General features: G+C 32.7%; 3 protein-coding genes across 10 annotated transcripts in view; 2 read left to right on the forward strand and 1 right to left on the reverse strand.

Moving 5' to 3' along the window:
- LOC148613360 (CCR4-NOT transcription complex subunit 2-like) overlaps window positions 1–12660 on the forward strand; it is a 29232-nt gene extending 16572 nt beyond the window's left edge. For 3 of the 7 annotated variants that reach the window (XM_088586760.1, XM_088586766.1, XM_088586765.1), the window contains 10 exons: window positions 918–979; window positions 1605–1712; window positions 1930–2016; window positions 2313–2353; window positions 3159–3261; window positions 5271–5427; window positions 6148–6209; window positions 10256–10305; window positions 11222–11322; window positions 11943–12660. In XM_088586760.1, coding sequence (XP_088442886.1) covers window positions 918–979; window positions 1605–1712; window positions 1930–2016; window positions 2313–2353; window positions 3159–3261; window positions 5271–5427; window positions 6148–6209; window positions 10256–10305; window positions 11222–11322; window positions 11943–12156 — 985 coding nt within the window. In that variant the 3' untranslated portion in view covers window positions 12157–12660. Of the gene's footprint in view, window positions 1–917; window positions 980–1604; window positions 1713–1929; window positions 2017–2312; window positions 2354–3158; window positions 3262–5270; window positions 5428–6147; window positions 6210–7055; window positions 7118–10255; window positions 10306–11221; window positions 11323–11942 lie in introns of those variants that run through there. The other 4 variants (XR_015923351.1, XM_088586762.1, XM_088586763.1 and 1 more) reach the window with 4 other exon arrangements.
- Window positions 12661–14745: 2085 nt separating this feature from the next.
- LOC148613361 (glutaredoxin-like) lies at window positions 14746–16821 on the reverse strand. The gene is made up of 2 exons (XM_088586767.1): window positions 16493–16821; window positions 14746–14975 (listed from the first exon to the last, which is right to left on the reverse strand). The coding sequence occupies exons 1-2, from the start codon at window positions 16715–16717 to the stop codon at window positions 14880–14882; spliced, it is 321 nt and encodes a 106-aa protein (XP_088442893.1). The 5' UTR covers window positions 16718–16821; the 3' UTR covers window positions 14746–14879.
- A 222-nt stretch (window positions 16822–17043) lies between these two features.
- On the forward strand, window positions 17044–25452 carry LOC148613362 (actin, cytoplasmic-like). 2 transcript variants are annotated; one of them, XM_088586769.1, is made up of 7 exons: window positions 17044–17120; window positions 17638–17813; window positions 18035–18274; window positions 19224–19362; window positions 19670–19969; window positions 20284–20403; window positions 20655–25452. In XM_088586769.1, the coding sequence occupies exons 2-7, from the start codon at window positions 17676–17678 to the stop codon at window positions 20858–20860; spliced, it is 1143 nt and encodes a 380-aa protein (XP_088442895.1). In that variant the 5' UTR covers window positions 17044–17120; window positions 17638–17675; the 3' UTR covers window positions 20861–25452. The 2 variants fall into 2 exon arrangements, with proteins under 2 accessions (XP_088442895.1, XP_088442894.1); XM_088586768.1 differs by lacking the exon at window positions 17044–17120 and adding an exon at window positions 17132–17285.
- The last annotated feature ends 1704 nt before the right edge of the window (window positions 25453–27156 follow it).

Raw genomic sequence — 27156 nt, forward strand, 5'->3', positions numbered from 1 at the left:
TTTTTTGTGATAGAACTTGTAGATAAATATTATTTATATGAAGTAAATGTCTTCAAACTGTGAGGTTGAGTTGCAAAAGATTTCTAAAATGGGTTGTGTGTTGATTAAATTCATTTTGAAATTTTTTGATATTAAAACAATGTCAAATAGATTTGTAAAAAAAGTGTTTTGTCCATGTAAGCACAAGAGGATGTCTCTAATATGTATTACAATGTTAAAAAAGGGCTATTGTGTTAACATTGGGGATTACTATTTGTTATTAAGTGTTATATTGGGATTGTGTTAACATTGGGGATTACTATCTGTTATTAATTGTTATATTGGGATTGCGTTAACATTGGGGATTACTATTTCTTATTAAGTGTTATATTGGGATTGCGTTAACATTGGGGATTACCGGTACTATTTCTAATTAAGTGTTATATTGGGATTGTGTTAACATTGGGAATTACTATCTGTTAACATTGGGGATTACTATCTGTTATTAAGTGTTACATTGGGATTGTGTTAACATTGGGAATTACTATCTGTTAACATTGGGGATTACTATCTGTTAACATTGGGGATTATTATCTGTTATTAAGTGTTATATTGGGACAATATTCCCTAGTATTAATTCTACATCCCTTTAGTACTGAATCAGACAAATATTTAACATGTTTAATATGTTAAAAAACTAAAAAGACACAAAATATAATCATCAGAAAATATATGTAGAGTCATCCATGAACACTTTTTATATCTCTACGGGAATTTTTTAGGCTTCTCAAGTTCTTTATTCAAATAAAGTTGTGTTAATTATGAACATGATTAATGGATGGCATGGTCTTATCTTTTCATGAATTGATGAACTTATTTTTTTCATCAATTCAGTAGTTATCACATACTAATTAGTTATCAACTGTTGTATTTTGTAGTTCAAGTACACCATTATCTAATATGAATAATAGTTTTATATTTGGACAAAGTAGTCGACAAAGTAAGTACAATCTATACAGGTGAAATTACTAAAGCATTTCTTTTCAACATTTTTATTGAACACGACACTCAACCAGTGAGTGGTTTATTAGAATCCCTTTGCCTGTTCATCTGTATGTCAAAATTAGAAGGATTGATTTCAGGTTGAACAAGAGGGTCCCTGGAGTCAACATTAATCCCTTTGATCAAACAAGATTTTTTTTTAACTTATTTTTTTTTATAATTTTGTGTTACTTGTACCCCCACTCAATGAGTGGATGATACATTGGAATCATACCTTATACACTGTACATCTGTTTATTAAACCAAACTTTGTTACAATTATCTCAACTCCTAATGAATGGATTGATTCAAATTTGTTATTTGGCTGTATATAGATAGGGAATATGTGGTAAGTGATTTTTGTTGTTATACAATGTCAAGTTCATGTTTTAGTTAGACTGTAATTTTTTATACTGTATTTTGGAATTTTATCAAAGAAAGATATTTAGCACAAAAATGCCTGCTGTCAATGGATGGATTGATTTCATATTTGGTGTATGACAGTGTGTAGATAAGTATATCTTGTAATCTATTTGTTTGCTGTCCATTTTGTGAAATTTTTCGTCAGATTTTGACTTTTTCAGTTTTTGGTGATGAGAATCAGCCTGGATTAGATTTGTCAGAATTTCCATCTCTCGGTAACCGAGGAACCTTACCAAACAGCAGCAGTGTGTCTTCTATCAGAAACTACGGTAGGTTGTTTTGTCACATAATTCACACTTTTTTTTATTACCTTAGAGTTACATGTATTAAAAAATAAACTTTTTTAACTTTGGACATATGGTATGGAACATGAATCAACACAAAAAACTCCATTCTTCAAAGCCTTAAATCATACAAGGAAAAGGTTATTAAAAAAGGGATTAAAATATCTTGTATTGTTAGTCATTGATGTTTGGTTTGTTACAGTAGGAATGGTGAGTAAGCCAGTCACTGATCAGACACAAGAATTCCAAATACAACAGGAAGATTTCCCTGCATTACCTGGTGCTACAAGTAAGTAAAATAATATATATCATCTATTAGATTTAATCAGTTTTTGTATCATGTTCGTTTTAATTGGAAGTCAGGAAGCTCCTTTCAATTTAGTTGCTGTTTTCCATTTATTTGTTTCAATGTTATTGTATTGGACTTAGTAGCTAACTCTGTACATGACATTGACGCTTATTTACTGATGATACTCATTAAGTTTTTCATACCTTTGGCTTGGTACATGTATATAGGACAAAATCAAGTTTTTGAACTTAACTATTAAGATTTAGAACTGACAGAACCAAATATTGCTTTTCCAGATCCCCCATCAAGTTCTTCAGGTGACACAACATGTAAAACAGTAAGTTTACACAACTTTATATTACATAGGATGTCTACTGGCTGCTATGTTTATGATGTCTATGGAAAATATTTTACATTCTGTTTTTCTCACATATCTCTACATCAATCTGGAAAAAAAAACTTGCTTGATTGAAGAATGTTTCATTTATAGAGATAAGACACACATGTTGTCTAAAAAAGTGAACGTTTGTAATTTATTGAAATGAGAAGAAGTGGAATGAACTACACAGAAAGCACTAGGAACTTTAACAAAAGAGAAACAACTCTGATTTGTCCATTATTTATTTGATTCGTTTGGGGACTTTGTATGTAGACTAAATCATCCTCTTTTAATACAGAAAATCATGGTGTTTTCAGGTCATAATGAGATTAACATTACATAGGAACAAAAAAATTACTCCGTGTCAGCCATTTCATAGGGTCTGCTTGGTTTCTACATGGATGGTCTGATTAACTTATTGTATAGTGCCTTTGTACCAGATTAGTGCAATGGAACACTTGCCTAAACTGATCAAAAACTACAGTCTGAAAAGGGTTTGATTTTTTAAGGTACCACTATGCTTACAAATAGGATTCTTAGTTTGTATAAAATAGTTTTATCATTTCAAATCATTTACTTCCTGTTATTCACATAATATCTATCAATAGATTATAAACAATCGTCACTCCATCAATCAAAGCTTTTACACAATATAGTTTATAGTTACCCCAAACTGAGAAAGAAACTACTTTGTTTTGTTAAAACATTGATAAAACATTATTAATACTGTCCTGTATAATGAAATGAAGTTTGTCTATTTCAGCCCACCAGTATATCATCAGTAATTGGAGAGACAGGTTTACTGAGAGATGGAAAACTAATAAGTGAAAAGGCTCCAAAGAGGGGAATCCAAACACATCCTGATGGTTTGTATTTATATGTGTTAATGTGTTACTTCTTATGACTGATTTTGATACAAAGTACTAATTATCTCCCTCCTTCATACCCAGCAAATTTGTTCACTTAAAATTGTAAAATATTTTAAGCATTCCAGGGGTAGTGTTTAAAAAAGAAAAAAAAAATCACTTATTAATGTCCATGTAGCAAGGCTGTCATACAGATTAGAGAAGAGGGAAAAAATTGTTCTATTATCTGCAAGTATTAAAGAGGTGGGGACTCCACTTTAAGGCTTTAAGTTTGAAAGTGATCTATGAGATTATAAGTTAAACATTTTCTTGTTTCTTTTGAACAGACCTTAAGTTGTCACTTTTTAAATTTGTTTTCCCATCAACTGCTGTGGAAAATAACGTATTCTACCACACACTTTTGTTCAACTTTTTCTTTGTTTCAGGATAGGGGTGGGTGGTATACACCAAAACTATGAGTTTCTTCTAGATTTTTTTTTTTCTGGAGACATAATTTTTGGGAATCAGAACTGCAGTCGTCAACAAAAGACAACATTGAGCCATTTGGTTTTGAGAACAGATTTACTATAATTTAATTTTTATCTATCAATGCCATTCTTTTGCAATTCATAGTTTGTACGAAAAACCATGACCTCGGGCCTATTGTCATTTAACAATCAAATAAGACCAGTTTCAAAGGTGAAAACAATTGTCACAAATCCTTTAATATGCTGCCCCGTGCAGGTCCAGATATCAAAAGAATATGCCTGCAGCAGCACTAAGCTTGTCATAAAAGGCGACTAAATAGTGCTCAGAAACCTAGCTGGGGGCTAGGTGCTCTGTCTAAAGAGCAACTGGGTTGTGTGCCTCAGGTGGTGGAATGGGGTACACCTGGCATGTTACATGCTGGGATTGTCAGGCTGTAATACAGAAAACCTGACCGCAAACCATAGTGGTGCACCGTGTTGGGAAAGATGCCACGTTCCTTGCATGTTAAAGAACCCTGCTGTGGTATTCGATAGGAGTAGGAACCTTTGCGCGCCGACACAGGAGGCTAAATTGCCTGACCCTGCCCATCCCTCCCTTTTATCTTGTGACAATCAACATTTTTAAACCCTATTATCCTTGTGTCCCACCCCATTTTTCATTTCATCATCAACATTTCATGTTCATTTTATCATCCATTTCATGTCCATCGCCTGAATATAGCTGAAATATTGCTGCTCGGGTGTTAAACCCCGACAATCAATCAATCAATCAATTTAATATGCTTGATTAACTGTTTCAATATGTCAAATATCAATACACAGGCTTGGCAAATTTAAACATCATTTATAAACTGTGGGACTTGACGCCATTATTTTAGTGAAATACCTGATTTGCATATGAACAGGAAATGTAAACATTTTAGCTGACTCATTGAATGGATTCAATATATCCCTGTATTTTAATCAATAAATGGCAAACACAGGGAAATATAAAAAAATACTTTTATTTAAAAGATGAATGATGAAGGGATATGCATTTCATGGAATTTACTGGAATCTTTCTTCTCAGTGTGGTCTTCTGCTGGTGATTTCTTCTTGCCTCTGAGTGTGCATTTTACACGAAAACTAACTTTTTGCATCAATTTCCTTTGCCAAGAAGGTGGTAAGCAGAATACACTAATGCACACAATACATGGAAGAATAAAGCATCCCAAAACATTGAACTGTTACTTCCAATCAGAATTAGCTTGTTGATGTTATATCTTGTAGATCAATTCATTAGTAAAAATGAAATATAGCTTTTGTCAGAATAGAGGACACCTATCACTCCCATGTAGAAAAGTTTCATTGTATCATGGAAGTATTATTAATGCAGTTTATTGGTGGAATGTAAAATTTTTTGTTGAAAATATTGATAGCTAAATTGCATTCATGAATTTGAAAAATCCATGAATGAAAGGACTTTGCAAATTTTAAAAGAATGAATTGACTTTCATAGTATTAAATTTTCATTGAAAATATTTTACTTTCTAATCTTTGAAGGTACCGTCTCTAATATACCAAATGGAATGGTAATGGACCAGTTTGGTTTGGTAGGGTTATTGGCCTTTATCCGACAGTCTGAGGGTGATCCCAACCTGATGGCCATAGCACCAGGTGTAGATCTCACCACTCTTGGTTTAAATTTGAATTCTCCCGAGTAAGTATAATAGATATATAAGATATTGAATATCACAAACAATAGGAATGCAAAACACTAAAAAAAACAGAGACTGAATGTAAAATGACATGTATATGCATTAAGTTGAGAGTTAAAAACTATAAATGCACAAGTCCAATCCTGGCTAAACCTAAGTGAATATCTGTTTAGTTAGATGTCTCTTTAAGCATGTATACATAATTTCTTCAGAAATATTGTAGACAGTGTTGTTGGTTAATTTTTTATGTATTCATTTTAGTTCAATGAACCTCACTTCATAATTCGCATGGAGTGGTACTGTCAGGGGTGGCATACCAGGAATTCAAAAACCCTCAAAAAATTGAATTTTTCACAAATCCCATCCTAAACATTTTCTTGCCGCAGTTTGCTAGGCCTTTAATTCTATTCATGCCCCCTCACCTCAAATGCTGGATCCATCTCTGAATCTCTTGTTGACTAAAAGAAGAAAAAAAGGAAAACACTTACTGTTTGATGCAAAATGTACAATGAAATAATGTCACAATAATTCCACGAAAGAAAAAACTGCTTGAAAAAAAATCCTGAGCTCTCAACACGCTACTTTGTCCAAACAGGAAGTGCAATCTTGGTAGAAAAAATGTTTTTTTCTAGAAAAGGCATACTTATGGGTTTGTGTGAGGCATCAAACATATTTATTGAACCTAAAAATCAATTTAACCTTATTGACGTTGGTGTTTACAGAACAATATACAGCACTTTTCAGTCTCCATGGAAAGATTTACCTTGTCGACCACAAGATATAGGTTAGCCATTACAATGTATTTATCATTATTTAATTAAAAGAGGGATTATTGTCTATTTAAACCTGATAAAAAGAAGTAAATTATAAGAAAACAGTATTTTGGACCTTCGTCAAATAATGATATTGTTGCAATCTCCTTACACTATTTATGTCTGAATTTTGATTAAAAAATAAAAATCATCTCATTGGCTTTTGTTTTGTATGAGTCAAATTCTTAGTAAAGTGCATCTGATTTTTAAAGTAATTGAGTTCATTTATATATGTACATGGATCAAATGGACATTATCCCTGTTTGTAAGGCTCTTTCAGAAATGAATTTTGGGTTTTAGAGTTCGAGAATTGATAGGGGATGTAGAAATGCCAATTTCTTGTTTTTGTTTTTTGGAAATGATTTTCAGTCAGGAAATTTTTCATATAAAGGTATAAAGGGGAAAATGTTATGTCACACATGAATTATTTTCATTTCTGAATTAGCTTTTAGGTGAAAATAGGTCAGATTAAAAGATTAAATCGACCCAATTTCATCTTCAAAAGGTACTTGGGTATTCCTTAAGTGTTCAAAAATAACATGCAATCATGCATATTTTTGACAACCAAATTAGTGCATTTGTGATAGAAATCTTGATCTGAATGACGTCTTAGTTATGGATCCATTTAATTAATTGCTTTGATAAGCGAGGATTTTATTTGAATTACATATGTTGTCTCAACAAATTAATCTTTTTGACTAAAACTTCTTTCCATTGTCATGTTCTTCATTCAGATCTCTTATTTCTATCACAAAAAAATTGAATTAGTGACTAACATTTTCGAAAATTTCTAAAAAAAATGTTGCTTGATTTTCCAGAAACTTGTACAGTACATTTCAGTCGCCTTGGGCCGATTCAACGTGCCGGCCACAAGATATAGGTCAGGTTTTGTGGTTGCTGTGCTTCATTTTGGCTTTTAACCTTAAAACACATGCTTCCAATCATACACAGATTTCTTTTTATTGGTTTGTTACATCAAAATAAAAGAGCTACTAAAAAACTAAACAAAATTCATATATATAATTTGCCTTAAAGAAGTTCATCTTTTGGGTTTGTCTTAATATTATGCTAAGTATATTTCCTCCTTTACATTATACACCTGTAAATGCTGGAGAATTAGATAGTTTTGTTCATTATTAGTAATTGGCAAAAGTAGTCATTTCTCAAATTTGCTGAGCTACTTAAAGGTTCTTATAATGTTTCTGTATGTTGATAGAATGTTGTAACAATCTATTATATAAAAAACATATCAAGCTTTTATTAAAAATAATTCCCTAATGAACAGAGCTACCATATATAGAACAAAAGTACTATGCATATATGTGTGTTCATTATTTTTGAGTATTTTCAGAACCAGAAGTATTGCATAATTATAAGTCTCTATTATTTTGAAAAATGAAAAGTAATTAAGAAATCTAAAGGATGGTGGAAGTATTTTTTTGATTGCTGCATGTTTTCTTTGCTACAATTGTTGAACACTTAGCCTGAATATTGCTCTAATATATTCATGATATTGTTATTTAAAGTTTTTTTTGCTGAAATTGTTGTTTTTAAGTGATAATTTTAGTATTTTGTGTTGTGTGAATCAAAGGGATAGTTTTGAAATTAGCTACATTGCTTTGAAAAAATGCAGTTAGTGGTTTGTCTACCATTTAGGTCTGAATTTTTTGCATTACAAATTTTGCAGTTTAGTATTTGTAGAGAGGGCAATCTACTTAATGATCTATCAACCACTACTCCTGTAACTACATTACTGTTCATGTGATTATTACTTTTCCACCTGTCTGCAGTGGGGGTAGTCAAGCATTCTTTTTGGCCCTAATTACTAACCTTATTTATATTTATTAGGCAAGACAAGCTGTCATCCGTAAATTATTATGATGATTTAGTGACGCTTCTTTTGTCAATCCTTTTTTAACCCTCTTGAAGTGTTGCACTCTTTAATATAATGACCAATGTCATGCATTCCTTTGAAAAGTCTTGATTTTTCAAGGCTTTAGATATAAAAAGGTCATGGTTACAAGGTCAAACTTTTAACATCAAGGCTAATACTGCCTCATACAATAACAAGTTCAAGATTATTTTGAATCTGCCAATTTTGTATGTCCAAGTTGAAACTGGCAATATCCATTTGTATATTGTATTTTTGTTATACCCTTAGTTTGATGCATTTACAAGTAAATGGAAAGATTTAGTAATTATAGAATAGTTTGATGGTTAACAGCCCTTGGTCAATTTACTCTTTAGATTTTCATACAATACAAGTAAACTTCATTAAAGTGAACGTTTTCATGATTTATTTGGTTAAGACAGGTGTTTGTTTTATACAGGTTCACAGTAGAAAAACACTGTAGATATGAAAATACATCAAAAGGTGTATGATTTAGTAAGATTTTGGTGTTTTAATGGTTTGGATCTGACAGATTCCATGTATTTGGTTTGTTTTTGCTCTAAAAATATGAATTTATGTCTTTTGTAACTTATCACACACTCATGAACACAGTGTTTTAAACTGCCTCATTGTGTCAAGTTTAAAATGTGTGCACAAGGAAACACTTTCTTTACTTACATATATGTAATACAGGTCTGTTTTTCAGTCAGGTAGGTCCAAAAGAAACAGTAATAAATGGAAAGAATATTCATTTGCAGAAATTTTTATTGCTCAAAATACATTCAATGCACCCCAGAAACATACCCCATAAACTTTATAGTGTAGTTCCAGGATGGCAAAGAAAGATTTTTTATTTAAAATTCAATTGAAATGCACTGAAAAACTTCCCTGTAATTTTTATTCTCTATATAACCAGTTCCTAATGTCTCTCTCTTCGCCCTGCCTGTACCCTACACTGCTATTTGTGTTGAGATTGTTTCTGTGTGTGTTGAATCAGACTGAACTTCACCCATTAACTGTTCTATCAACATTTTATATCCCCATTCAACAAGTAGATGGTATTTTGGAATCCCTTTGTCCTTCCCTCTTAATTTTTTCACAGTATCAGTTCCCAATGGATGGATTAATTTCAAATTTGATTTGTGGCTTTATGTAGATGGGGCATACATTCTCAATGATTTTGGTTTCTGTCTGATGTCAACTTTCTGTTTTGTTGGACTTAGACTTTTTTCATTGTATGGAATAATAGTGAAAATTTTTGTCACAAAAATCTTGTCTACCACTCTGCAGATTGATTTGAAATTTGGTGTGTGCTTAATATAGTCAGGCATACCATGTAAGTGATTTTGATATCAACATCCTGTAGGAGTGGGGGTTCACTTAGCTTGATAATGCATTCTACTTGTATTTTAATTCCTATTTGAAGTAGAAATATTAATGGAGTGGCGACCATTAAAACTGTCCTGATTAATGGTCTATGACTAAGGAAAAAAACACCTCAAAAACCAATGTAAGAGTGACAAAGGATTTTAACAGATAATCAGAAACTGAAAAAAAAAATAGATTAATTATATCTATAAAGTAAACCATTCCATTTTAGATTAATCATTAAATATCAGCACACCACTAGTTATCTTGGTATGTTAAATCAGTTCAGCAATTTAAAATACTACAAACAATGACCTGCCTGATTCGTACACAGACTTGTATATGTGCTTCAATGAATTGTGTTTTAATGGTGTTTGACTGTCCTGACTACACTAAAATGCTGTGATATTTGAAAATGTTCATACATCTTTATTGTCAGTAAAACAGTTAGTTAACTTGAGGGGATAAGTTCATTTCCCCTTAATTGAATACTTTTGGAAGTAAATTGAACAATAGACAAGGAGATTTAAACTTGTATCTAATCTAATCTTAAATTCTTTGTATATGGCTTTGTTAATTGTCCATTTAATTTAAAGTAGACAATCGGGTAATGGTCATTCTATCAAGGGAAGACCCAACTCTATCCCCGAAGTTAACTCATTTGCTGTAACAGTACTGGGTGTGTACTTGTAGAATTTTTGTTTGTTTAAAATATTTATATAATATTGATTTTTAATTTTCTTCTTTCTTTTTTTCTAGATTTTCATGTTCCATCAGAGTATTTAACAAATATTTACATCAGAGATAAAGTAAGTATAATTCACCGTATTAACATGCTATTTTAGACAAAAAGTGATAAATGCATAACTTTCAAAGCTTTTCAGGCTGCCTTTATTGATTCCACAGTCATTACAATATTTTCCTAATTTTGCTACTACATGAAAACAGAGGTCAAAATTATACTCCTACTCAGTGACTGGATGGTATATTGGAATCCCCTGGTCTGTCTGTCATTTATACCCCTACTCAATGACTGGGTGGTATATTGGAATCACCTGGTCTGTCTGTCATTTATACCCCTACTCAATGACTGGGTGGTATATTGGAATCATCTGGTCTGTCTGTTCATACAGCTTTCAGTCCGTCAGAATTTTGTCACAATTATTTTGACTCCCAATGGATGGATTTATTTCAATTTGCACAGGTGGGGCATACATTGTAAGTGATTCGGTTGCTCTCTGATATCAACTTCCTGTTTTATGGGACTGTGTGGTTCAATAGAGAACTGACAGCACTAAAATCTCTGGATGGATTGATTTTAAGAGGGTGCCATGTAAAAATCAGGCAGATGCTATGATATAGGTGGCACAGGGTTAATTTTATCTCACAGCTTTTTTTTTGTTCCAATTTAATATGTTTGTCAAATAGTAGAAAGTTTGTTTTAAATTGACAATGGATGGCTCAGATAGGGATTGTTAAACTTAAAAAAGGATGCATTTGTGAATAAAATGAATGAAAATTAAAAATAAAAAAAATTGTCAATTGGCCCCTACTGACTAGATTTTGCTTCGACACACTCTAAAGATTTGGTATGATGCTTTATAATTTTTAAGTGATTTTGGTGCTGTCCAATCCGTTCAATTATTCTTTAGTAGAAATTTCCAATTTTTCACTATATGGACATATAGCATGTTATTTTTAACTATTGTTGTATACACATTTCAGTTAGCACCCATCAAACTGAACAGATATGGAGAAGATCTATTGTTTTTCCTGTATTATATGAATGGTGGAGATCTGTTACAACTCGCCTCAGCTGCTGAATTGTGAGTTACACTGTAGCTTGAATTTTTAGTCTATTATTTAGCTTTGATAACTTGATTTGCCTTAAGTACTCATTCAGAATAAATTTTTCCTCTGAATGAAAGACCCTGTTGTTTAAAAAAAAAAGATTCAAAATTGATTTATAGTTGGATAATTATTTTTTAAATGGTGGTAGGAGTAATGTCTATTATTTCAAATTTGTATCCATGAATTTTCTGATGAATTCTAATAGTTTGTTTCATGAGATGCAGAAATTCCAGATTAAACCATGAAAAATCTAAGACCTTCTTTTGATAGTGGGTTCTTTACAGATTAATTTTAAAAAGCTTTAAAAATGTGTTTTTAATGAAAGTATGTTGACTTGTTTGTAGTGATGGTTTGACAGCCTCCAAATTTTTGTTCTGATCCAGTTATCAGATTGGCAGAAAACACAGCTGTATAAGTCGTTATGAAATTTTCATGAATTTCTGTATCAAAAATGGGGGAAGCTTTACATTCTAATCTGAAGTAAATCTTCGGACAAGTATTTAACTTTTACTTTGTTGAATTGTAGTTTCACATGTCCTGGGCAATAGGACAACCTTTAAGGTCGTACACTGCACTATCTTTTTTAATTTGATAGGTACAGTAGAGATTGGCGGTACCACAAAGAGGAGCAGGTGTGGATAACAAGGGCACCTGGTGTGGAACCAGTTGTAAAAACAAATTCGTATGAAAGAGGGACTTATTATTTTTTCGATGCTCAGAACTGGAGAAAAGTGCATAAAGAGTTTCATCTTGAATACGACAAGTTAGAAGATCGACCAAATCTTCATAATAAAACAATGGTTCATTGACATCATGTGTAGTCGCCATGTGTGTGTAAGTGTGTATTGTGTGAGAGGATGTGTGTACTAATAATTCACGAGAGATGAATTTCTAATGCTGTTATTATAGGCATTATTTGCTGCATAAAATCAATTTCTTCTTTAGCTGCCAACATGATTTGTCTTGATATGTTTAAAAAACAGTTTCATATGTATATTGACTTTTAGCATATTTTTTTTAATTCTCAACCAACGTTGAACACACATTATTGGTGAATTGTAATAGTGCCAAGAACTCAAGGAATTCTATCCTTTCAGATAAATTCTTGTACTAGAGGTTCTTTCCTACAAGTTCATATTTCTTTATTTGAAACAAAATTCTAAGGAAATGGGAGGTAACTGCAGTTTAATCAGGATATTTTGTTTCAAATTGTTTTATGCAGAATGTGATGTCTTTTTTAACAGTTGTGTACCAGATAATATGATCAAGATTTTCTTGTGCAATGTCGTCAATAAATCTCATCAGTAGCAGTTTTTTTTTGTTTTTGTTTTTGTTTAATTGGTTATCAGTAACTCGGGCATCTTAGTAAGTACCAAACTGGTGGTAGAGTCAGAAAATATGTCTGCAACAGTTGTTACAGCCATGGCTTTTTCTTGCTGTTTGTCTCAGATATGGACGGCTATGGGAATGAGTCTGATCAAAAACTTCAAAATTGGTAGTTACTGACAATTACTGTTTTTCAGAGTCAGTCATGGCATATAATAAGAGATAGAGTAATGACTGGTTAGTTCAGAGTCGGAATAATGTGTCTAAATGGAATGACACAACTTTCTACAGGTTGTTTCTGTGAATTTGCACAATCTGCTTAGCCTGTCAGAACAGTAGAGGTGGGAGGACCATATTTGCCAGGTTCTCATTTTTGCCACCCTCTGTTGACTAGTCTTTTTATGAGCAACTCGGTGTTTCTAGAAAAATAGAGGACACTTACCCTACCGGTGCACCTGGTTCATGCTCCAAGTAAGTTGCTCATTTGCTTTTGTTACTTCATATGTATGATTTTAGTTACTTTATGTTCTTTGTTGTGTATGTGTGTTTTCCATGTCTGGTCTTTGTCTCTGGATTACATTCTTTTGATTACCGCTATAACCTTGGTTCCCTTGATTACTCTCTTAGTTTTGGCTTATATTACTTTTTTTTTCTTACAAAATAAGGGCTGAACTATACAACAGTGCTAATTGATATGATTTCACTATAATTTCTCAATTTGAAATTGAAACAGTATCACCCTGATTAAATGATAGGATCAGATATTTGTTTTCATAATAGTAGTTCAATTTATGAACTATAATAAGCCTGTGTTGTGATTTTAAGATCTGTTTATACCCTTGAGTTATTCTTTTTCATTGAATTTGGGAATTGTGTGAAGATTGTGTTTATAAGATTCATTTGACAAGTATTTTTCATAGATTAACTGTCAAAATAGAGCATTTTGTTTATAATAAAAAAAAAAATGGTGAAAATTATTTCCCCGAGCAAAGTAGAAGCCCTGAAAGGCTTTCATCTTTGCTGATGTGTATTTTTAAGTGTCTGTTATCTCTGAACAATCAGTGAGTTATGTTTATTAATAAACTTCATTGAACTGGGGATACATTGAACTTCATGAGAAAATGTTTTCTGTCAATGTTCAAAAATACTGTTTTATGTGGCAAAAATGATCTCCCAACTCTACAGAGCAGGTTTTATTCAATTAGTCAATCCGTCTTGCCCTGAAAAGCATAAGATATCTTCCATATGACATAAAACAACCATCAATCAATCAATCAGTCAGTCAAGTTTCTCTGTGGTAGATTTAAGTAGCTCTCTTTATAAAAAAGTTAGACTGGAGATGATTCATTTGTGTCAAAAACCTACCAAACACACTTTTATTTCTTGTTCAGAAAAGGTCTCTAATCACATAACCAGTCTTAAATTTTTCATTTGGTTTTGGGGCTTTTTAGATAAAATAGTAATCGAGACGAGGGAACCAATATTCTAGCAGGTATTAAAAGAATGTAATCCTGGGACCAAGACTACACATTGAAAACAGACAAACACAAAAAAAGAACATAAAACAACTAAAATAATACATACAAAGTAACAAAAGGAAATGAGCAGTTTGGAAGTTAAATAGACTGAACATTATATTGGCAAAAGTTATCTTTCTTGATTTGGTTTGATTTGGTTGATTTTAGTGGCAGATGAATGTTCTTAAAAGCATTATTCAAAGGGAAATACCCAAGGATTCTGAAAAAGGTCATCTGAAAAGAAAGTAGAATGAAGTGTTGTTAGATTCTACATTTACATGTGTAATTAGATTACAATATTGTCATTGTCTAAAGGGTGAAAATGTTTGGTTCAATCCTCAAAAGGTTTATATGGAAGACTTAATGGCTGTGTTGAGGGTAGCAAGTAGCATTAAGGGGAACATCTGCAATGCATAATGTAATTTTATCTTAATTGCTGCATGGAATGTTAAAGTAATGACATAGGATTTCATTCTTTCGCCATTTCAAAACAAACTATTCTACACTATCCTAAAGAATTCTTCAAACACATATTTTAAAAGTTTAAAAGATTTTTCTCAATATTTTTCCATCACTTTGGAGGAGCATGGAAGACTAAATCCTTCTGCTTAAAATCTTGAGTCTTGCAAAAGTAAGACACACAAATCATGATATTGGCGCGGGATATCCTTGGTACATGTAGTGAAGTACTATGATAGCAGCTCAAGAAGTTTGCCATCAGTGTCAAGTTTCGTCAGAGCATCTGCACCACCAACGCTTTTCTGGTTAATGAACACTCTAGGTACCTGAAATATGAGCAACCTTATTGAATAACCTTCATTGGGAGGGATACTTGTTTACCCTTCATAGGTAATGCCCTCATTTGAATATTGGTTTACCCTTCATTGGTCATGCCCACGTTGGAATACTGGTTTCCCTTCATTGGAATATTTGTTTACCATCCACTGGTTATGCCCACACTGGAATACTTGTTTACCCTTCATTGGGCATGCCCACATTGGAATACTTGTTTACCCTTCATTGGGCATGCCCACTATGGAATACTTGTTTACACTTCATTGATCATGCCCACATAGGAATACAGATTTACCTTACATTGGGCATGCCCACATTGGAATACTTGTTTACCTTTCATTTGTCATGCCCACATAGGAATCCTTCTTTACCCTTCATTGGCCATGCCACCACATTAGAATACTTATTGACCCTTCATTAGTCATGCCCGTATTGGAATCCTTGTTTACCCTTCATTGGGCATGCCCACTATGGAATACTTATTTACCCTACACTGGGCATGCCCACATTGGAATACTTGTTTACCCTAAAATCCAAAGGTAGCTAGTGGTGTTAGTGATGAAAGTAAAGATTTATTTGGTAAAAATAAGATTTTAGGTGTTTTGATAGCAAATAAAAAATCTCGTAAAATACTGTGGGTGGTTTGTTGTCTCTAATGATTTTGAGGATATGGCTGAGGAGACAACTATTTGATCTGGGTGGGGGTTTAGCCTAGGAATTTGGAAATACATATTTTGGTCTCAAACTTCAACTGTACAGTATAATGAAAATATAAAATCCAGACGTATAGCATTTGAATGTATATTTTTCTGATTCCTAGATGTTTGAAAGCTAATGTCCTGTCCCGACTAAAACTGCCTGGCTACCCCTCAGAATTAAATGGTCGTCTCTTTGGTAAGCAACCATTTGCTTTATTAAGGGCTAAGATGAAATTGTCTATCCTGCCTTTTTTTATGTTGAGAAAGTATAGGTCCTGGCTAAACATCAAAATAAAAAAAAATCTGTCCTTTAACCGTATGGGAATGGGGGACCTGAAATAAGCATTTTCCTGATGTGTGGACGATAACTTTTGACTAAAAGTGAATGGGCACTGTATCCTTAAAATTGTATAAATACCACAATATGATTGCTGGGATAAATTTGATTAGGATTGGGGGGTCAAAAGCAAGAATTTTTCTGATGTCCGGATTAATAACTTTAGTACTAAAGTGAGTGGTTTGGTCACTTGCGGATACACTAGACTTTGATATTTAATTTGGTACTCACATTTAGGATGGGTCGGAGTTAGAAAAATGTGTGACGTGATATCGTCCACATAGCAAGGTCTTTTACATGATTGATTACACGTACACGAATACATACACATAACATATCTAACATAAAATTATGTACAGTACCGAAGGACTTTCAAGTTTACGCGTTTTGGTTTGGTGGCCGCATTTGATACCCACAAAAATAGCATTTTACATCGATATTTTTACCTTCAAAGATTAAGTCAGGCCCTTACCGTTTTCGCCCCTGTCATTTTCTTCAAATAGTTCTGTATTATACCACAGTCATGACTCCGATCTATCTCCATGACTCCAATGTCTTTAGTACTTATTACTCCCTGACTAACGTACTTCTTTAGAATTCCTTTAGCAGTTCCACAATAAGGACACCATGTTTTGGAAAACACCATCACTTTATTTTCAGCTATTTTACTGTTAACTAATTCTTTCACGCCAGCCATTATACTTTTTGTTTATGATATTAAATCCCTTAAAATTTACAGGAATTTCTCTTGTATAGATTCATAGGTCATTAATTAGGACTAAGTTCAGAACAATTTTTCCCTTTAAATGGACGCCTCGAAATATGTTTTATGTCATGCATAATATCGCTTTTTTACAACCTTATTTGGTCTGCTACTTTGCGTATAAAATTTAGATCAATATACATATATCTTTCTTAAAAAAAATCTTTCAACTGTCTTTATTCCATATACGGTTATTAGAGCATGTGGTTGATTGAAATGTACATAATTATGTATAATATTATCATTACTCAAAATAGAACATGTATTATTCCGTAGATTTAAAAATAGCTGTGACCGACAGATCGATGATGAATTTGCATGCTCATTTACGTTCAAGGTAGGTGCCCATTGACCATATACGGAATGGTTCAGAAAATAAATTTGAAATTCGCAGAAAATGGGTTGACACATTTTATAGGGGTATAAATTAAGGGAGCACAATATCATGAAACATAAATTGTCCGTAATCAAAGAGTGCAATTGCCACAAACTTCATAATCAAGTAAGTAGTAATTAATAATCGGGGTAATTTTGATATTTGCAAATAATTTAATCTTTGTTAAAATGTTTTCAGTGGCACAATAATCGAAATAATAGTTTTGTGTGATATGTATGTTAATGTGAAATGTCAATAATTTTATTGACGTTAAAATTCATTTTAGAGATATTCATGTCAAACATATATTTTTTAAACAATGCAAATTAATTGGAGAGATTACAGTTTTACCTTTCAAATTTGCCATAAATAAACATTGGTGTAAATGAAAAAACAAAAACAAAAAAACAAAAAACAAACAACCCCGAAAAAGCGGAAAACGACGTGTTTAAATTTTACTCAATACAAATTATTTCAGGGTTTTAAAGGCAATTTAGGGAGCTACTGAAAATAAAAATGCCAGTCGACATTAACGAAGACGATATCGCAGCCGTTGTTATTGACAACGGCTCTGGAATGGTCAAGGCAGGTTTTGCTGGAGACGATGCACCGAGGGCAGTGTTCCCGGGGCTTGTGGGCAGACCAAGATACGCAGTAAGTATTTGAAATTCTTATTTCCTAATGTCTTGAAAACAGGAAAAAGTTTTTTTTTTTAATTTTGAAGATCTTTTTACTGCCTTTAAAGACATAAACAATAAATGAAAAATATGTACTACTAATATATATTGTGACAGAATTAATGCTCAAAATCTTTATAATACTAGGCTATTTTCGTACCCCCTCCTCTATTTCTTAACTTAAATTTGTAACTTTAGGGAATTATGGTGGGTATGGGTAATAAAGACAGCTACATCGGAGACGAAGCTCAGAGTCATCGTGGAATATTAACATTGAAATATCCGATTGAACACGGCATCGTGACAAACTGGGACGATATGGAGAAGATCTGGCACCACACATTCTATAATGAGTTGAGAGTGGCTCCAGAGGAGCATCCTGTTATGTTAACAGAAGCTCCGCTCAATCCTAAAGCAAACAGGGAACGTATGACGCAGGTACATATTATATGTAGATCAAATGTGTATGGCTTAATTGCCAGTTCATGTAAAATTCAGACAATGCCTATTTGATGAAAGTGATCCACGATGAAGAAAAGCCCTTCAATAAAACGAAGCTTTTTCAGTCAACATATTCTATACTTATTCGTAACGACAGTTCTTGCAGTTCTTGCTGTATTCAAATTTGTATTTCACTTATCGAATTAAACACTTCATAACCAGTCAATATAATAAAAGACACTGCCTATGGTGAGGTGATTCATGGAGTAGAAAACTCATGGATCGGACGATGCTTTTTTTGGTCTACATATGCTATTATATTTTTATGTGACAATAGCCCTTTCTGTGTTTTGATCTGCACTTTGAGAAAACTATACTTTAACCTCCAACTAAAATAAACAAAAGCAAACCAAATCAAGAATGATAACTCTTGCAAAGTACCAATTTCACACAAAATCTATATCATTTTTATCTCAAAAGTGCAATACCCAAATGACAAAGGTTCTGGTCTGAAAAAGAAATAGAAGTAAATTGGATGGTTTTTTTTACATATATGGACCACCTCCTGTCTGATTTTGTGTGTTTTTTGACAGGCATGGACCACCTCCTGTCTGATTTTTATAAAGACTGTTACTTAATATAATTAGGGATGTGTAGCCCACTTTCATGTATTGTTTAACCCACTGTTATGCAACATATTCACCTTTTCTGAAGTACAAGTAGCATATTTCGGTAATTTATAGTTAAAAACATATTTCTTTTGACAGCTGTCTAGGAGTTCTACATGTATATCATGGATCTTTTAGTTATTTCGTTTGAGTTTCTGTTACTACTATCATTTAACACCCCCAACAGTGTTTTGCAAAATTTTACATCTAGAATGCAAAAGACATAGTGAGTTTTAGCATTCAAAAATAGTCCCTTGAATGAAACCTGTATATTTCAGATTATGTTTGAGACATTTAATAGCCCAGCTTTCTACGTCAGCATCCAAGCTGTCTTGTCTTTGTATGGTGCAGGAAGAACAACTGGTATAGTTTTTGATGCTGGAGATGGTGTTTCTCATGTTGTGCCTATTTATGAAGGTAATCGTAAAGTTATTGCCAATATACTGAACCGAAAAAAATCATAAGCGACATTGCGAATCCTAAAGTAATAAGACGACAAGACTACCCATAAAAACAACAGCAAGACAAACTAAGAAAAATATAAACATGGTCATCGTGAATCTGCGTATTTGAAAATCACCTCAAATATTTCATTTACTTAAAGGTTTTTCTTGTGTTTGCATGTTTTTCTGATGCATTGGTGGACAGAAAGTTATGTAAGTGCAACCCTATTTTTTAATTTTACAATACATGTACATGAATATATATCCCATGCTTTTTGCAGGCTACGCATTACCACATGCCGTAAAGCGGTTAGATTTAGCTGGCAGAGATTTAACAGCTTATTTAAAACGCATTCTTCACGAAAGAGGATATAATTTCGTCACGACTGCTGAAACAGAACTAGTCAAAGACATTAAAGAAAAAATGTGCTATACAGCTTTAGACTTCGAACAAGAACTTGCGACTTCAGCAGGTTCGTCATCACTGGAAAAATCATATGAACTTCCGGATGGAGAAGTCATCACTATTGGAAACGAACGTTTCAGATGCCCAGAAGTCCTCTTCCAGCCATCATTTATTGGTAAGATTTACGCCAATGGAGTAACGGCCTGTCTCTCAAAATACTGGTATATGTAATATGAATACGTGTATAATAGCATCTCGTTTTAAATTAAGTTCCATGTAAGTTTTGTCTCTACTTCATTTCTAAGGTTTGATTGTCTTAATTGTGTATCACTGGCAAAATATATCAACGAACAATTTGAACATATTTTCAGCGTACCACTAAAGTCATATTTGAAGTATCTGATTGATTTTTTTTAGTTTTTATGCATTCAGAGTAATAGTCATTCTATTGAAACACTGAAATGACGTGTATATTATCTTCACTAACAGGCATGGAATCCAGTGGAATCCACGAAATGATACACAACTCAATTATGATGTCAGATATAGACATTAGAAAAGACCTGTACAACAATATCGTCGTCTCAGGGGGAACAACTATGTTTCCTGGTAAGTTAAAATAATACTAGTAATTTATTTCACTCTGTCATTTTTCATGAACATAATGGTAATGCAATTTCATTAAACTTATATAAAACCATTCAGGAAGATAAAACAAAGAATGGTTGACCAAAAATACCCGTATAGGATCAAGTGCCTTATAAGTAAACTGTGTTAAACAATTGAATTTAGCTGAAATTTTAATAATTAATTAATAATCGATACCAGAATGCAGATTTCAACTATTCTTTGATTTATAGGAATTGCTGATCGTCTAAAGAAGGAACTCGATGCTATTGTACCAAACGCAACGAAAACCAAAATTATAGCCCCACCAGAAAGGAAATATTCTGTATGGATCGGTGGTTCAATTCTTGGGTCATTGTCAACATTCCAACAGATATGGATAGCAAAATCTGAATATGACGAATGTGGACCAAGTATTGTACACCGGAAGTGCTTTTGATATTGCCAGATGCCTAAAAGGGATCGATATCGGATTGTTATGGGAATAAGCTCGTGTTTTCTTCATTGGTTTGGTACTGATACCTTAATATTCTTTTCTGAAAGTTCATGCATTTGTTAAGTTTAACAACTGTTTCATCTTTACACAGGCCCTTGAGACCAGGATTTTTTTTGGGGATCTAAAAAATATCATTAAATCATTTTGTTTCCAGATTTGAGTTATTATGTGTGTTCTCAGATATGTCCACTTGCTATTCAATGCTGTTTATACTATGCCCAGTTTTCATCTATATACTTCTCTAACAATAGATGAAAACTAGGCATAGTATGAACAGCATTTATTTAGATAGTAAGCGGACATGTCAGAGAACACTCAAATCTTGAAACAAAGTGATTTAATGATAATTTTTAGATAAAAAAAGAAAATAAATAAATAAATAAATAAATAAAATCCTGGTCCGAAGGGCCTGTGCATCTTTACTGTCACTATGCATTGACATTATGCAGAGGTTGTCCGTTAGGGACACTGGCAGTGGATGGCATACGCCTTATTTTGTTTTCAAGAGGTATCATACATTAGAAAACACAGACTCGAATTGTCTGAAAATTTATATATTTTTTCCCCTCGGTTTCCGCCAAATAATAGGATCTGCCTGGTTTTTACACTAGCACAATTAAATCATGTATTTCATTGTTGACAACATTTAACCTGCTTCAGTCCCCAGCATCATACCCTAACCGCATCTTGTACTGTTTACTTTATGTTGATGTAGCAAGTGGAAGGTTCAATGATTCTGTAAGCATACAAGTTATTTAAGGATGACTGTTATATTTTTGTTCGGTCTATGAGGAAATGACCTCAATCACGTGGTGCGCTCTTCAAGTCTGCACAACGGGCATTGAGGTTATTTCAAACAGACCGAAAACTAGAAGTTATCCCTTATAATTTAGTATAAAAATTTAAGGAGTAAATCAGCAAAAAATGTTGATGACTACATAGTCACATAACAAAATTTAGTCTTTGAGCTAATGGATAATTTTTTTATCCAATCAGAAAGCATGTTACATATTATTATAAAAATTGAATTATTATACATTAATTAATTGTGTTGTTAGATATTGTACTTATGAAAGGATATGCCTGAGTAAGAACAATTTTATATAATTTAAACACATTTAAAAAAAAAAATAATTAATATAATTATATTACATAATTTTGTACATTAATATTGTTATATACTGTTTCTCGGAGACATAAACGGTATACTTTTTTAAGCATTTTAACCTATTCCAGGAGCAATTTTCAGTGTTAAATGCCGACATGCATAAAAATCAGAAAAAATTCAAATCACAACATAGCAACGCAAAACAAACAAACAAACAAACAAACAAAAAACAAAAACAAAAACAAAACAAAAACAAACAAACAGAAAAAATACTATACTTGATTCTAATGCTGCTGATGAGAGACTACACCTTGACACACTGTATAGGCATATCGGAATTGCAAAATATATGATTTGTTTTATCTAAGTCGACAGAAAGTTCCGCTTCATCCCGGTCAGTCGTGTTCTGGTCATATTAAGTCAAATATGTTACCAATGTCGGAAAATGGATTAAAAGAAGGTTTAAACTTTATTAAAAAACAAACTAACTTCTAATCATGATACTCTAACTTATACCATGTACCAAAGGTGCATACAGTAGTCCCAGGAGATTAAAAGGCAGTAAAATCGTACTAAGCTTTTTTTTACCTTTTGAATAACTTGTTAACATACAAGTATCAAATATCTGAATTTGAACCAAAGGTCTGTAACTGTATACATTTGTGATAAAGGCAGCTAAGATGTCAAATTTCTATCCAAAAAAAAAAAAAAATAAATAACAAAAACATCTTCCGTGTTGTTCTCAACCACCATCAGGGTAACGTTTATATTTAAATGTTATTGTTAGCTCACCTGGCCCCAAGTGTGCATTTACATTTCTTGGCAACCGTCGTCGTTTTTCATCGTCGTCATCTGTTAGTAATTTTTCAAAAACTCTTTTCTGAAACTACTGATCGGAATTAAATGAAACTTTTCACGCATGTCGCTTCGGGTATCTTCCACATGAGTCGTTTTTAGAATTTTGATCCCTCCAAAAAAAAAAAAGGCAGCCGTTCCCAAAATAACCGTAGGGGTCAAGCAGTATTATTATTTTTTTTTTGGCAAATATCACCAAAACCGTAAGGTTTAGCCAAATTCTGAAATTTTGTGAATATCCATAGACCGATTAAAGAGTTATTGGCCCTTTTCATGTAATTTTTTTTTTTTTTTTTTTTTTTTGCAATTTTCAAAAAAAACTTATACAAGACGGATTTGAACCAAACTCTCTTGTTTCTTTTGGATTGCTGCACAAAATGACATGTTGGTGTTTTGATTTAATTGTGAAAGAAAACAACATAAAATTTTTTTTTTCAAATATCTTCGAAACCGAAAGGTTAAGCCAAATTCTGAAGCTAAAAATATGGAGTACGGTGAGATCTACCCGTACACCAAATTCTGTGAAATTTGTGATCCCATATTGGCGTTACTGCACTTTTCAATGTTTCTATTTGCAATTTTCAATGCTATTAGTTACTGAAATCAATGTAAGTTGATAAGATTGTACCTTAGGTATGAGTGTTAGGAAACACATGGCCGTTTTACAAAAAGAGGGATTATTTGGACCATTTATTGATGACCCTGACAATAAAATGGTTTAAAAAAAACTACGTACTAAGTTTGATCAAAACCCACTGAAGGATATTCATGCTAGACTGTTGAATAATGTTACATATGCAGAAAAAAATGATATCCCTTTGCAACTTTTATAACAATGGCTTCACAATGTATTAAACTGTACTAAGATACTGTCGGTTCGATATATTCCATCTTAGAAAACGGCAAAATCCTTCTCATGTGAGTCCCTTCTTCTTGGTAAAGTGGATGATATTTGAAATAAAAATTCAATGATGAGTTTTACCATATAAGGGCTTTTCAGATATATTGTGGGACAATTTTGTCTCCTTGTTTCTTGATAATTTGTAGGAACTAAAGGCATTCCTGTCATTTGTCTTTATCTGGTTTTTTTTGGCAGCTTTTACCATCATTCGGCGTCTGTCGTCGTCGTCGTTGTTACCAATTTTTCAAAAACCTTTTCCTCTTAAACTACCGAGCGGAATTATATATACAACTTTGCAGAAAAGTTATGTTAAATTTTTGATCCGTCAAAAACAAACACTGCCACCGTAGCCAGAAATAGAACATAGGAGTCTGACCGTATGTTTTGACTTGTATCTTTAAAACCGTAACAAATAGAAGGAATTTTAGACATCTTAAATTCTCTGGTTAGATGAGGTCTATCTTCGCTGACAATTCCATGATAACTGAGTTATCGATTCTGGAGTTATTGCCCTTTTTATGCCAATTTTACCTTTTATTGCAGCTTTTGTTTTTTTTTATTTGAAAAGTATAGCAGCTGACTTAACAATTCAAACTGGATTAACAATATAAATACAAGATCCATCATTGATTTATATTTCAGAAAAAAAGTCATCTATTTTTGGAGTTATAGCCCTAGAAAAGGACATTTTTCCCGACTTTTGCCAGTTAGAAAACAATAGCAGATTGATGGTAATTATACTAGAAAAAATTTTAAGAAAATCCGATCTATTTCTGGTGTATATTTCAGTAAAAATGTTTACTTTTGTTGGAGTTACAAATGTATGACCCCTGAAGGTGTCGTTTTTGACAATTTTTGTTCAGTTTTTGCCGATTATTTAGAGAACGATAACATGTTGATGTTTAATGTAAATTAGAAAAAAAAGATCTGTCCTTGATGCCAATTTGAGAAAAAAATCTCTTGACTTTTGTTCGAGTTTTGGTGATTGATAATTAATGTAAATTAAAAAGATATGAAGCATAATAAAATCTATACTTGGTGCAAATTTAAAAAAAAAAGACTCGTTGGAGTTATGGCCCTTGAAAGTGTCATTTTCAAGATTTTTCAGTTCTTGCCTGTTATCTTTTTTAAAAAAATTCTCTAAAACTACTTTTCACATTTCTTTGAAACTTTGCAGGAATGGTCTTTAACATGTTGGATACAAACGATAAAAACAATCCTCATTTCAGAGTGATCCGATAAAAACACGACAACCATTACTAAAAACAGAACATGAGGGTCAAAATGGATTTTACCTTGTTTTTGCCTCGATATTTATATCAATGAATATTAAAGCTATTTTTAAGGTAAACATGATATTCACAGTTAATTTGAAGCAAAAAAAATGTTTTGGGGCGACCATTTTCTGGCTGCCATGTTAATGCCAATATTTTTTTACTTGCTGGGATGTCAATGACCTTTGATTGATATATATATAGGGGTCTGAAAAATTCCCAACGATGTTAGTTCGCAATTTGCTTTATTTATGTTCGATGTTAAACGCAATTTTGATGACATTTTTTGTTAACAATAGATCTATGTAGTATGAATGATGTCTTGCAAATGTCACACAGCTCACATTGCCAGGACAGATACACCATAGCCATTTATTATTAAATTCATGGAACTTGACTGTGTTTAATCTTTAATACAATCAAAACTCAGGCTAACTTGGTCTTCTTTTACAGACTTTAAGACCTTCCGGACTTGTTAAGCTGAAAAAATAAATAAAACACACATGTAGTAAACAAACATTAGTAAAATCCACTTTAATATTGCATTTTCAACGTATTATATTGATTGATAAATTTTAGATGTTTATTACTTACACATCTATTGTTGAGCTCATGGATCGTTATAGTTATGTTGCTACAAGATTTAAGTCATCACTACAGAACTTTTATGGTAGTCATCATGAACTCGTCGATCGTTAAGGTGTATACATCTGCACCATAAACACTGATTTTGTTCAATGTGTCATAGTTTTCCTTTCCTCTTTCGTCTACCCCGGACTTGACTTTTTATTAACAAATCGGCGGGTGTTTCTAGAAAAGCTGAGGACGCTTACCCTACCGATGCACCTGGTCCATGATCCCAGTTTTTTGTGGGGTACGAGTTACTCATTTTCTTTTGTTGCTTTTATTTTTTTGTGTTTGGTCTTTGTCCCTGGATTACATTCTTTTGATTTCCGCAAAAATCTTGATCACTCTTACATTTGTGCATCAGAACATTTTTACATAGGTTCCATTTAAACTACGTAATTCTGACACACCCATATTTTGTGATGATTTGATTACAAGTGATATTGCAAGGCTGACGGTGAGCTATATACATTTACGATAAAAGTGTTGTATGTAGCAACATATCAGAGTTAATATCAATTATAGGTATATTTTGCTAAACACTCACTGAAAAACGGACATCCTAGGTGGTTATACTTAACTCGACCAAATTAAATGTATAACAAAATATTTGTGTTGAATATTGTGATGAAGAGAAATTCCCTCATTTAGAAATTTGTCTACGGAGAAGTGTTATAAAACGGTGAATGCAATATAGTGTTTTCTGGAACACTTAAAAGAGCTATCGACCTAGGTCTCGGGCCTCAGTCAATATATGTTTTAATTGTGCCATTGAACATTATATCGCATGCACTAAGCTGCCATAATTGTATAATATTTTGTAATACTATCTAATAGTCACAATTTAAATAGAAACAACAGATACTTAAATGTTGAGCATCGTAATTTGCATTTTGTTTTTGCTTTTTCAATTAGTTTCAATTATTATGTCTTGAAATGAAATACAACAATGTATGAGACAATCATAACGAACATTTGAAAGGCTCTAAATCTAATATATGTCCATTTTCGTTTTGTAACCTGAAAGAGTAATATAGAGAAACAAGTTTATAGCGGTAATCAGAAGAATGCAATCCAGACACAAAGACTAGACATGGAAAGCAGAAATACACAACAAAGAACATAAGTAACTAAAATCATACATACAAAGTAACAAAAGCAAATGAGCAACTCGGACTCCTCTAAAAACTGGGAGCATAGACCAGGTGCACCGGTAGGGTAAGCGTCCTCTGCTTTTCTAGAAACACCCGCCGAGTAAAAAGTCTTGTCCGGGGGAGACGAAAGAGGAAAGGAAAACTATGACACGTTGAAGAAATCAGTTTTCATGGCGCAGATGGATACACCGTAACAATCCACAAGTTCATGATGACCACCATAAAACTTTTTTTGTTCCGGAAGCCTATTTGTTTAGAGCGATAAAAAAGTATGCGTAGTTTCGGCAAGCTCTGGCATAACGTATGAGTTGTGATATGAA

Source organism: Perna viridis, chromosome 6 (assembly GCF_037379345.1).
Source record: "Perna viridis isolate PV_CMFRI_1.1 ecotype Kerala chromosome 6, ASM3737934v1, whole genome shotgun sequence".
NCBI lineage: Eukaryota > Metazoa > Mollusca > Bivalvia > Mytilida > Mytilidae > Perna > Perna viridis.

What these genes read in the sequence shown, in the direction of transcription:
- LOC148613361 (XM_088586767.1), bottom strand. Translation starts at nt 16,717, where the DNA reads ATGGCTGGCGTGAAAGAATTAGTTAACAGTAAAATAGCTGAAAATAAA. An exon ending in AAATGACAGGGGCGAAAACG is followed by an intron (nt 14,976 to 16,492) that starts GTAAGGGCCTGA and finishes CTCATATTTCAG; the next exon opens with GTACCTAGAGTGTTCATTAA.
- LOC148613362 (XM_088586769.1), top strand. Translation starts at nt 17,676, where the DNA reads ATGCCAGTCGACATTAACGAAGACGATATCGCAGCCGTTGTTATTGAC. An exon ending in TGGGCAGACCAAGATACGCA is followed by an intron (nt 17,814 to 18,034) that starts GTAAGTATTTGA and finishes TTGTAACTTTAG; the next exon opens with GGAATTATGGTGGGTATGGG. An exon ending in TGTTGTGCCTATTTATGAAG is followed by an intron (nt 19,363 to 19,669) that starts GTAATCGTAAAG and finishes TGCTTTTTGCAG; the next exon opens with GCTACGCATTACCACATGCC.